Consider the following 12,782-nt stretch of genomic DNA (forward strand, 5'->3'; position numbering starts at 1 on the left):
ATGCATTGTTACTCTACTCCACCCAAGCTAAGAACTATGAATTTATTAATAATTCATTAGTTTTTGACATTTTCCTCTTCCAAAGATTGGTTGGCCACTCTTCTTCAAACAAGAGTTGAACCCTCAAACCATCAAGCTAAAGGAAAGCTTTCAAAGTCATTAGTAAGTTAGTGATTCTTCTTTTCACTTATTTTATGGTTTTTATGGCTTTAAATGGTTTTTATGCTTTATGTCTTTTCTAAAAATGTTATGCTTCATTACAAAAAAGCATTTCCCTCTCTTCTCTAACAAAACCAACCATTCTCTATTCTAGGTGAATGGTTAATTGATTAATGTCAAGTTTTTATAATGATTATTTTATTATAAACGTGTTACTTTTAGCATAATTGAATTTCATGTATAGAGGTATGCATAAAAGATGAATATTTTATTATAAAAGTGTTACTTTTAGCATAATTGAGTTTCATGCATAGAGGTATGCATAAAAGATGAATATTTTATTATAAAAGTGTTACTTTTAGCATAATTGAGTTTCATGCATAGAGGTATGCATAAAAGATGAATATTTTATTATTAAAGTGTTACTTTTAGCATAATTAAAATTCATGCATAGAGGTATGCATAAAAGATGATTATTTTATTATAAAAGTGATACTTTTATCATATTTGAAATTCATGCATAGAGGTATGCATAAAAGATGATTATTTTATTATAAAAGTGTTACTTTTATCATATTTGAAATTCATGCATAGAGGTATGCATAAAAGATGATTATTTTATTATAAACGTGTTACTTTTATCATATTTGAAATTCATGCATAGAGGTATGCATAAAAAATTTATTATTTTATTATAAAACTGTTACCAAAAAAATGATTATTTTATTATAAAAGTGTTACTTTTATCATATTTGAAATTCATGCATAGAGGTATGCATAAAAAAATTTATTATTTTATTGTAAAACTGTTACAAAAAAATGATTATAATATTGTAAAAATGTTACTTTTGTCATATTGAATTTCATGCATAGAGGTATGAAAAAAAATATTATTTTATTATAAAACTGTTACAAAAAAAATGATTATTTTATTATAAAAATGTTACTTTTGTCATATTGAATTTCATGCATAGAGGTATGAAAAAAAAATATTATTTTATTATAAAACTGTTACAAAAAAATGATTATTTTATTGTAAAAATATTACTTTTGTCATATTGAATTTCATGCATAGAGATATGAAAAAAAAAATATTATTTTATTATAAAAATGTTACAAAAAAATGATTATTTTATTAAAAAAGTATTACTTTTATCACATTTGAAATTCATGCTTAGAGGTATGCATAAAAGATGATTATTTTATTGTAAAAATGTTACTTTTATCATATTTGGATTTCACGCATAGAGGTATGCATAAAAGATAGTTTTATACTAAAAGTGTGATTTTTACCCTAAATGAATTTTATGCATATATTAGATGCATAAGAGAAATTCTTTTACTCTAAAAGTGTAATTCCTACTAAATTGAGTTTATGCATAGGAAGATGCATAAAAGATTGATTCAAAAGTGTCATTCTCATTTAAAATGAATTTATGCATAGGAAGATGCATAAAAGATTGATTTTTATTTCGAAAGTGTTATTCTCTTTAAAATGGAATTTATGCATAAATAGATGCGTAAAGAAATCTTATATCAAATATAAGAATTCTCTTGTATTCTATAAATAGATATTGAGATGTGATAAGATGCGTATGGGAAGTGATAAGATGTGATAAAGGTGTATGAGATGTGATAAGATGTGATAAGATGCATATGGGAAGTGATAGGATGTGATAAGAGGTATATGAGATGTGATAAGATGTGATAAGATGCGTATGAAAAGTGATAGGATGTGATAAGAGGTATATGAGATGTGACAAGATGTGATAAGATGCGTATGGAAAGTGATAGGATGTGATAAGAGGTGTATGAGACGTGATAAGATGTGATAAGATGCATATGGGAAGTGATAGGATGTGATAAGAGGTGTATGAGATGTGACAAGATGTGATAAGATACGTATGGGAAGTGACAGGATGTGATAAGAGGTGTATGAGATGTGATAGGATGTGATAAGATGTGTATGAGATGTGATAGGATATGATAAGAGGTGTATGAGATGTGATAGGATGTGCTAAGATGAGTTAGGATGTGATAAGATGTGTATGGGATGAAGTAAAGAGTGTATCTGATGGGATAAGATGTATATGGGTTGTGATAGGGCGAGAATGGATGTGATGTAAAAGAATAGATATGAAGGCATATGGGGTTATATGAATGGGAATGTGGAAATGGATGTATGTATGTAGATGTGGATATATAGATGTGAATGTGAATGTGGATATGGATGTGGATGTATGGATGTAGATACGGATGTGGATGTATGTATGTGAATGTGGATGTATGAATGAGGATGTGAAAATGGATGTATGCATGTAGATGTGGATGTATGGATGTGAATGTGGATATGGATGTGGATGTATGGATGTGGATATGGATGTGTATGTATGAATGTGGATATGGGATTGGATGTATGATGTGGATGTACGAACATGGATATGTATGTAGAATAATGAATGTGAATGTGTATGTGAAATAATGTGTCGTCGATATGATTGAATGGATGAGATTGAGTACACATTGAATGGAATGTGGAATAAGTAATGTGGACTGAGGAGGGATAATGTGGAAAGACGAGAGTTCGATATAGAAACTGTATTTTGTGACTGTTTGTAAATGACTGTATTATGTCAAGAATGCTGGGGAAGCATTTTGACCGTCTTATGGATTAAGGTCATGGAGACCTAACTGATAAAGTTGCAACGGCTAACGGAGAGTCAATGGAGGACGTCTCGCGTAGCAAAGGTCGACCGAGGTCTTGACCAGCCTCGGTTCGATTTAAATGGTGAGCTTCCTGTACGGTGGATGAGGGACCAAGGAAGCGGCCTATGAGTGAAGCGCTAGGTCACCTGCTGCTGCGAAGGATCCTAGAGGGTGCTGACCATACGGTGCTCGGGCTCTGGGTCGCCAAAGATACCCACACGTGCGTCGTGGAAGATATTGGATCAAGGAGTAAGAGTTGTTTTCTGAAACCAGGCATGGATCTGGTTGATTGACCTTGCTGGTCCTCAACGGATGAGTCCATGGCTCTCTTATATGGATCTGTTGATTAATCTTGCTGATCCTCAACGAGAATTCCATCTTGATTTTGTGAAAATATTGTCGAGTATTATGAGCTAGGAACTATTGAAAAGGCCCCTGAGTGAACAGGTGGTGAGCGTTCTGGTTGCCAATGATGCCATAAGTACGCCAATGAATGAATGATTGGTAATATGGATTCAACCAAAGATTTAGAGGATTGTCATCAGTGACATAATGGTTTCATTAAAGGATTGTTTTAAAGTTAGCTGACGCTGAGAAAAAGGCAATTTCATATTGGGTGTGTAAGTGGTGTGACTAGTTTATGTTTGCATAAACTTCTGGCTAGGGGGCCTGGGAACTCTTTTCCCTGGTACCCGGGACAAAACCTAACCAAAAATTTAAAATTGGATCCCATCACTATAGTGGTTGGGCGGTTGGCTAACCCATGGGACCGGATGGGGTTAGGCTGGACTGATGGATCCGTAAATCGAGACTCAATTTCTGTTATTACGATAGATGAAGTAAATCCCGGATAGTAATTGTTCTATGGATAGGAATCAACGGCTGTGCCTCTTGATGGGAAAAAAAGCGTTGATCCCAATGATCCAAGTGCAAGTTTCTTCCCTGATCTGACCGAGTACCTTTATAGGTGCAGTCGGATCAGTTTGATCAGTAATGGTCTTGACTACGTTAGAGTAAAAAGTTATCCTGGTGGAATCGCCCGTGCTTTCCGGATAAAGGAAGTTTTTCCGGGTTCGATTTTGGAAAAACCGACGGATTAGTCTCTTGTCTGGATATCCGTGGACGAGGCCCCGAGTGTGGGACCTTGCCCTGCGCAAGAAGTGCTACTTCCGCTGCTAGCACCCCGAATCCGTTGCGCGGTGGGGATAGGGATCTCACATAAGTTCTTTCTCCTCTTGTTGTCCTTCAATTTTCTCTAGGATATTCAATGTTCTATTTTGAATTACCTCATCATGGAGGTACACTATTTCAATAGCCTTACTGCTCCTTAATCTATGCTCAAACTTCCCCTTAGCTTCTCTGAGTAAAGCCTTTGCAGTTTTCAATTTCTCAGTCTGTTCTTCAGCATTAGGATACTCTCCAACACCCACTGGCCTTTTCATGGCCATATATTTAAGGGATTTCTATATCAAAATGCTATCCTAGCTGCATCTTTTTGACCCTGTCTCTAAACTCCCTATATCTAAACAATCTTGGATAAGGAGTAATGTTTAACCCTTTCCTACCCTCTTTGGTGGCCTTCTCTTGCCTTTTTTACAGATAGAGGTCGGTAAACTAAAGAACATCCACCTTGCCTTTGTTTTATTGATGGGCCTGAGCTCGAGTTAATACGTTTAGTGGGGCACTATTCATCCAAGTTGTATACTTATCAAGTTGAGGCTTGTTGCAAGTTTGGTTGAATTTGTTGCTTCCTTGCTTGACTTGTATGGACAGTCCTAATGAGATGGTCTACCGCACACTTCGTGCATGTGAATATTAGAGTCATTATTGCTTGTTGAGGAGCTTGTTGATGGGTAGGCGTAACCATTTTAAGTGGGCACTCACTACTTGATGGGTTCATGAACATTGATAACATTGCTTGTTGTTGGGTAGGAGTAACAATTCTAAGTGGGCACTCTGCTACTTAATGTGGTCCTTCACAATGATAACATTGCAAAAGGGCCCTCCAAGTTGTTGTATTCATTTCTCTCCCCTTTCATTGAATAGAGGTTTGAAATACGAGCACTGAAATATTTGCAAAACATGACCCTCCAAGCGATTGTATTCATTTCTCTCTCCTTCCATTGGACAGAGGTTTGAAATGCGGGCATTGGTATAGTGCCTTGCATAACATAAAAGTCGGGCACAATATCACGTGGCTCCTCATAATAGTCATGGTTTAGTTCCAACTCACGAGGATACTCACTTTCCTCCAATGATTCTTCAACCAAACCTAATTAATTGGTAATATCTTCGTTAGATGTGGTTGAGGTGGTAGGACCAGTGGTGGTAGGCTCACCCTACACACTTTGCGTGCATAACTTGTGCTTGCATTTGTGATGGTCCTAGATTTTCCAATATGCTAGACTAGTGGTGCTAGTAAAGCTAGAGTTGTGGCCTAGCTATTGGTACTTGTGCTAGCAATTGGGCACCATATCTACACATGGAAGAATCATGGTTTTCTAAGCAGCTACAATGTGCATAATAGAGTAATGGGGTTTGGGATGCAGATGAGGGCACTCTGTGCTCATGTGGATTTTCCTCCATATCAAACACCAGATTAGCTCTCTCCTTGATTAAAGGTGTGCATTATTTAGAGGTTCCCTTACCTCCTTTAACATGACCTTCTCGAGGATGACTAAGGTCAATTTATCGACTGTAATGGTTTTTAATTGGGGTTTCCCTAGTGCATGGGATAGTGCAGCCAAAGACAGAGTCTTACTTTCTTCAAGCTGGGATAATTCCTACATATTATGTTCGAACTCAATTGCCATCTTCCACGCAGCTAATGTAGCTAGTCTTGATAAGAAACAAATAGTCATGCATTCTCTATCTCGTATTCCCTTTCGAAGACATGACAAGAACTGGTCATGAGTCAGCCTCTCCCAAAGTGTACATCGAGAGTTCAAATTTTTAAATCAAGAGACATAATCTCTCATAGACTCATGCTCTTGTTACTTGATGTTGAAGAGTTGTGCCACTGGGCTCTACTTATCACCACTTATTGCCAAAGATTGAAACAAATACATTATTTAGCCGAGTAAAGTTAACCTCTTCCTTTTCGGCTCATGTACCATTAGTTTTCTTGGGGTTTTGCCTTAGGGCATGAATTAAGCAGTCCCCAACTCCCTTGCCACCTCGCTACCTATTTATGTGTCATTCTTAACAAATCAGCTACCTCACTACCTATTTATGTGTCATTCTCGAATCTCGTATTCCCTTTCGAAGACGTGACAAGAACTGGTCATGAGTCAGCCTCTCCCAAAGTGTACATCGAGAGTTCAAATTTTTAATCAAGACATAATCTCTCATAGACTCATGCTCTTGTTACTTGATGTTGAAGAGTTGTGCCACTGGGCTCTACTTATCACCGCTTATTGCCAAAGATTGAAACAAATACATTCTTTAGCCGAGTAAAGTTAACCTCTTCCTTTTCGGCTTATGTACCATTAGTTTTCTTGGGGTTTTGCCTTAGGGCGTGAATTAAGCAGTCCCCAACTCCCATGCCACCTCACTACCTATTTATGTGCCATTCTTAACAAATCAGCTAGGGTTGCTGTTGTTAAGACTCGAACTGGCTCATAAGTTGGTCTTGTGAAGTTTGTCATCCCTCTTCCTCTTCCTGTTTCTCTTCCCCTCCCCCTTCTTGGATTGGTTTCTTGGTGATACTCTTTTCTAGCCAAGGTTATACGAAAAGGTGAGACTTCCCTATTCAATGCATCTTCCCTCAGGGAAACTCTTTCTTATCCTTGTAATAGCACTGATTACATGTGCGAGGAATTTAAGATCAATCATAATCCTGTTGATGTTCTCCTTGGTATAGAGTTGTTCTTTAAATTTTCTCTCCTTTTCTAGATTGGGTCTTACCTGTTGAAACATGGTGCCTATCATGTCATGTACGGGACACGTATATATGAGAGTAAGGTAAAAGAAAATTAGGATGCTATGAAATTGAAAAGGATACAAGCTAAGATTATTAGAGAATGTGAATGAAGAAATGTAAAAGGTGATCAATGGTCAAAAAGTAAGCATATAGAAGATGTAAGTACACACGGCATGTGGGCATTTTAGAACACACGGATGGCATAAGTGCGCATAGAACATGTGAATAAGAGCTCTATGAGAGCTACAGACAAATGTAACAAGCTCATTCTCATTATGCAAAAAACATGATACTTTAATTAGTCTTGTCTCATACCTTAATTACCTATATTAGTGTTGATATCATCCTCTAATGATCTCTCTAGCTAAACATATGAGCAATGTGAATTAACAATTTAAAGTTTCTCTTGATTATCATGTATTCTTTAGGTAAACATGAATTAACAATTTATTTATTTGTTTTAACTCTAATTTAAAATTTAAAAAAACTCTTATGACCAACCTAATCACTCCATTGCATTTCAAATGCCATTGTTTATACTTTGATGGTCACATGGACCAGAGTATACTGCTTCTTTTAACTTGCTACAACCAAGAGTTTTCTCATAGAATGTAATGTTCTTTGAGATTTCTTTACTCATCCTAGTACTTTCAACCACCTTTATGTACTTGAAGTCATCTTTTTTTTTTTTGGGAGGGGGGGGGGGGGTGCATAGAGAAATACAAATGTTTGACCTGATTATTAGCATGAATATAAGCTTGAGTGATAATCAGAAGATGAAGAAATCCATCTTTAATAGCATGAACCAAAACTTTAAAGAATGAATCGGGAAATGCTTTATAGGTATATGGGACATGTAATATAAAAGTGATAACACGTTACAAGTGCAGTACGAGGGATGATCCATCTATGCCAAGTCTAATAAGTATTTGCCAGGATATAATTATGTACGTACATATGTATGTATATATAAATACATAATTATGTAGGCATGCATACATGAATGCTAGCGCCGTCACTGGTGCCAACCTCCAAAGCACCGATCAAAGGGATCTACAAGCTTGAATATAAAAGTAATGTGTGCAAAGTAATGGGCTACTGAAATGCTTTGCAATGCTATACTGTATCACAAGACATACATAATAAAGGTTTTTGCACAATGGTGGAGAGGCATCTGGAAAGTGGACTATCAACACTTTCTCAAACCATTAGTAAGTTCTGTTACATAGTATAAGTCATGTACGCATCATAGAGGAAGCCCAGGTGCATATTACATGAGCAGAACATATCCCCACAACACACTGGCACAACCCCAGCCTCGTCTGCTGTCAGGCCAAGGCTTGTCTACAGCTTTAACAGAAAGTAAACAATGGTGCAATGCTTCCACCTCTTTTCCCTTACAGGCCACCAAAGGAAGCTCTTTCTTTTGCATTACTGGCTAATGACAGTAGAGAATCCACAATTGAAAGAACTTAGATTGTGTCCACGTCAGGTTCAATTCCTGATCTCAGACCACACCGGGCCATCATCTGCGCATAAAATTCTGCATGCTCCTATTGCAGTAGAAATTCAAGACTTAAGAAAATCATGACAAAGCACCAAAAACAGTATGAAGGCTTCATCATTCTACTTAAAAAGTGTAGACATACCTTGACAGTGACTGTCACGATTCCCACACCCTTTTCTCGAGAAATCTGAAAACATTTTCTGGCGTCATCGGCTGTTAATGAGGGTACTACCTTCGGAAGAACAGACGCAACTATGCACCATTCAAAGCCAGGTTACACTCTCGAATAAAACTCAAATAAATAAAGTTGATGCTTGCAGGAGAGAAATTGAGCACCAACAGATTAAAGGGGGTTAAATTGGAGAGGGGAACGCTATTCAGACATAGTTGCAAGAAAACTTAGTTACTCGGGCATAATCATGAGACACTGTACCCACTCCAAACCAAATCACTTCACGCACCTTCCTTTGCACTTGTCACTTACACCTACTCTTCTCTTTTCTACAGTTCAGAGACCGAATTCTATAAATTATAGCATCTCTCTCTTTTTGTACACAAGCCTCTAAGCTATTATCTACTGGCCTCTATAGCATACTGAATTCTATAAATTATAGCATCTCTCTCTTTTTGTACACAAGCCTCTATAGCATATGATCAAGATAGTTCTCTCTCTCAAGAGCTGTAAGAAATGCTGTCCTTGTCATGTGCAAAATAAGATTAGTTGTTGAACTTTGTACGGAGGCTACAGCCATAGTTGCAAGACCACCTGGTTTACATAGCCCAAAACACATTTTTTAGTTTTTAAAACTTTTTTGTGTTCTCATGACGTTTGCAGTTCTGAATCACAACAGAATGAAAACATTTGACCTCAACTTTGCAAACCTCCTCATCAAGCTGTTTCCTTACTACCATCCAGGTAAGCCCAAAACACATTTTTTAGTTTTTAACACTTTTTTGTGTTCTCATGACGTTTGCAGTTCTAAATTACAACAGCATGAAAACATTTAGCCTCAACTTTGCAGACCTCCTCATCAAGCTGTTTCCTTACTACCATCCAGGTAAGCCCAAAACACATTTTTTAGTTTTTTAAACTTTTTTGTGTTCTCATGACGTTTGCAGTTCTAAATTACAACAGCATGAAAACATTTGGCCAACTTGCCTCAACTTTGCAAACCTCCTCGTCAAGCTCTTTCCTTACTCAGACACAAGCTAAAGATAACAAGACCAATTCAGGAGCAATTGGAACAGTTTCAAAAAAAACAAGCCAATCTGAGCTTTTCAACCTTGTCATGCTTGATCAACCTAGCTATGGTTTAGTGGCACTGCCATGTAAAACTAGCACATCCATGGGTTGAGTAACACTAACCTTGTGCCTGAGTGTGCCTCTCATGGTCTACAAGGAGAACACGATATCGATCTCCTCCGCCATATATGCGTCTCTGTGACAGCTTTCCCATCTCCCCTCCTTATGAAAACAAAAAACGATAATTCTCACCCATGTCAGCAGCTTATGCGAAAAGGCTTTGAACGTCAGCTGTAAGCAATAGCAATGTTACTCCAGGAAAAAAAGTGGCAATCGCATTCTTTTTCACTTCTTCTTTCGATGCCATAAGAAAATAAAACTTACATAAAAGCAATATAAGGGGCTATATTGATTGCTTTTTCACCTGAATATTCATAGATTCTTACACCATAACCTTTTGTTTATGGAAATGTTTAAAGGTCATTGAATGCTAAAATTTCATGAGAATGCTGGATATCGGGGTCCACTCTTGAAATACTGTCAACAAGCACAAAAATAGGAACAACAAAAGAGTGCTTATGGAAGAGTGCAGTCTTATACTGCATCAATATATGGTTTGTGCCGCCGCTCGCAATCCTTCTTCAATATCAAGTGCACTTCCACAGAACGAATAGCCGAGGATTGAACAGATTGGTTACAGTATATCGTTTCTAATCCATTAAAACTGAAATAAAAATGAAGATAACATAGCAAATATCAATAAGAGAGAAATGAAGTCATCCTCTGTAAGCCTCATAAAGTGGTTCCAGTAAGAATGCATCTTGGTAGGAAGCTGCAGTGAATCCAGCCGTGTGACATGGCTCTCTAGTCTGAAGAGGTCAGCTTGGATCATAGTCGCAGGAAACGCCGTTCCCTGTGGTCTGGAATGGTGGAACGTACTCGCATGGAACGCCAGAACGGCTCGGAACAGCCGATGATGTGGCGGTCGAGTGGGAACGCTTGAATCCATTTTGGGACCAGCGCTGCCGTTTCTAGAACGGCTGTTCGTTGTGACGGCCTAGTGTGCAACAGCCGCCGTCTATCGATCAACGGTACCTTTGAGGTACCTAAGGTACTAAAGTACCTTCAACCAGTACTTTCCCCAAGATAATTAAAAAAACGGACTGCTGTGTGTCTGTGCTCGCTGCTGGCCGCCCCTCCCTGGGATTGAATCCTTCAAACTTCAAAGTTCACAGGCTTTACACAACACTGACCAGTGTGCTCCTCCTCATCACTCTCATCTTCTTCTCCTTCAATCATCAATCATTCAATGGCACCTAGAGCTTCAGGCAGCATGACAAAGTGCCAAACAATGAAAAAGAACTGAAGTTACAAATACAGGATGCACAGGAACTGAAGGAAGATCATATACACCAAAAGGTGGTTAGAAAGTTGGACTAGGCAGCACGAGGCACACCGTAGGTGCAGCCAATATCCAAAATATGCGCAAAAATGAGATGATACAACCGAGGGCAAAGCCCATGCTTATATAGCACCTAGAGAGCCCAATCGGGCAGCATAAAGCAGGCCGACTGGGGCATAATGTGGAATATGCCAAAAAATGTGAAAAAAAAAATCTAGAAAAATATGGGAAAATTTCTCAGGCTGGGAGAGGTCCTCTAGAGGTGCAGGAAAAATGGGAAAGCACCTAGAACAGTGGAGATGATCCCTCCAACACCTCCTCTTCAGGTCCACTGAAGAGGACCGATAGTGGCGCAAAGTAAGTACGATACTCCACTTCTGTTGAAGAACCGGCAACTATAGGCTGCTTCTTTGTTTGCCAAGCAATAAGTCCGGTACCAAGTAAGTAACAATAGCCCCCATAGTAGACCTACAGGTATCTGGATCACCTGCCCAGTCAAAATCTGAATATCCAACCAAATCAAGACTAGAGCCATATGAAATCCCATGTGTCAAGGTGCCCTATATATATCTGACGAACAAGTTGCCAATGAGAAGTATGTGGTGCTGAAAGAAACTGACTTAGGACACTAACGCCTAGTAATGGTGAGATGAATGAGCGAGCCAACAAGCTCTCTATACTGAGTAGGATCATGATAGGGCGGAGAGTCATCGTTTTTACTCAGCTTCTAATTTGGGTCCATAGAGCAAGATAATGAGCGACAGTCCTTCATACCAAACCTCTCCAAAATCTAAGAAGCGTACTTTTGTTGAGAGAGAAATATCCCCTATGGGCACTACCAGACCTCCATTCCAAGAAAGTAGTGAAGTAGACCAAGATTGGTCATCTCAAAAGTATGACTCAGAAGATCCATAATCATGGCAGTGCGGTCGGGGTCGGATCCAGTGAGAATAAGATCATCGACATATAGAATCATAATCACAATGTGATCCTCCTCTATCAAAACGTAAAGGCTACTATCCACAGGAGTTCTCATAGAAATGAGAGAATGAAGGCATCAATCTTTTGGTACCACGCCTTGGGAGCTTGTTTTAAGGCCATAGAGAGCTTTCCACACAGCAGAAGATAAACATGGTCCTCGAAGCCATCACAGATGAAGCCAAGAGGTTTTTCAACATATATTTCCTCCTGAAGGTCCCCGTTGAGAAAGGCGGACTTGACATCCATCTGAAAGATGGAAAAAGAGAAGTGGGCAACAATGGCAAGAACACTACGAATGGTGGTATACCTAGCAATGGGAGCCGAAGTCTCCGAGAAGTCCTTGCCTTTCTTCTGGGCATAGCCCTTAGCCACGAAGTGGGCTTTATATTTGTCGAGTGAACCATCGGCAAGAAACTTCACTTTATAAGTCCATTCGACGCCAACAACCTTTCTATGAGAAGGGCGGGGAACAAGTCCCCATGTGTGATTTCTATTAATGGCATCCATTTCCGCCTTCATCGCAAGCCGCCACTCAAGAATTTGTAAGGCCTCCTCTAGTGTAGAAGGCTTCACATGATGCATCAAGGAGGTCATCAATGCAAAGTTAACTATAAGCATGCCAACACTCTGAGGTTGTAATCTGGCAGATCTCCTCAATCCAGAAGGAGCAATCCAAGACCGATAAATGGTCAGAGAAGGGACTTGAGAATCCCACAATGTAGAGTGAAACCACCGCGGAGGGAGGGAGGAACTCGGTGGAGGCAGAGGAGAGGTAAGAACGAATGGTGAGGGTGGAACCAAGGAAGGAGTTGGTGATTCCGAGGATCCGAAAGTCTCCGGTGTTTCATCAAAGCGCACGTCC

At 38.8% G+C, this 12,782-nt stretch overlaps 1 protein-coding gene across 2 annotated transcripts in view; it reads right to left on the reverse strand.

The window, feature by feature from the left end:
- Nucleotides 1-7,880: 7,880 nt before the first annotated feature.
- The window catches only part of LOC147634338 (ATP-dependent Clp protease adapter protein CLPS2, chloroplastic-like), a 33,212-nt gene continuing 28,310 nt past the window's right edge, over nucleotides 7,881-12,782 (reverse strand). Inside the window, exons 2-4 of one of the 2 annotated variants that reach the window (XM_086805485.1) lie at nucleotides 9,661-9,759; nucleotides 8,437-8,481; nucleotides 7,881-8,340 (exon numbers count right to left, since the gene is read on the reverse strand). In XM_086805485.1, coding sequence (XP_086661611.1) covers nucleotides 8,282-8,340; nucleotides 8,437-8,481; nucleotides 9,661-9,759 — 203 coding nt within the window. In that variant the 3' untranslated portion in view covers nucleotides 7,881-8,281. Of the gene's footprint in view, nucleotides 8,341-8,436; nucleotides 8,547-9,660; nucleotides 9,760-12,782 lie in introns of both variants that reach the window. The other variant, XM_086805484.1, reaches the window with a different exon arrangement.

Source organism: Cibotium barometz, chromosome 11, assembly GCF_041138505.1.
Source record: "Cibotium barometz isolate CiBa-2024 chromosome 11, ASM4113850v1, whole genome shotgun sequence".
In the NCBI taxonomy this organism is placed as follows: Eukaryota; Viridiplantae; Streptophyta; class Polypodiopsida; order Cyatheales; family Cibotiaceae; genus Cibotium; species Cibotium barometz.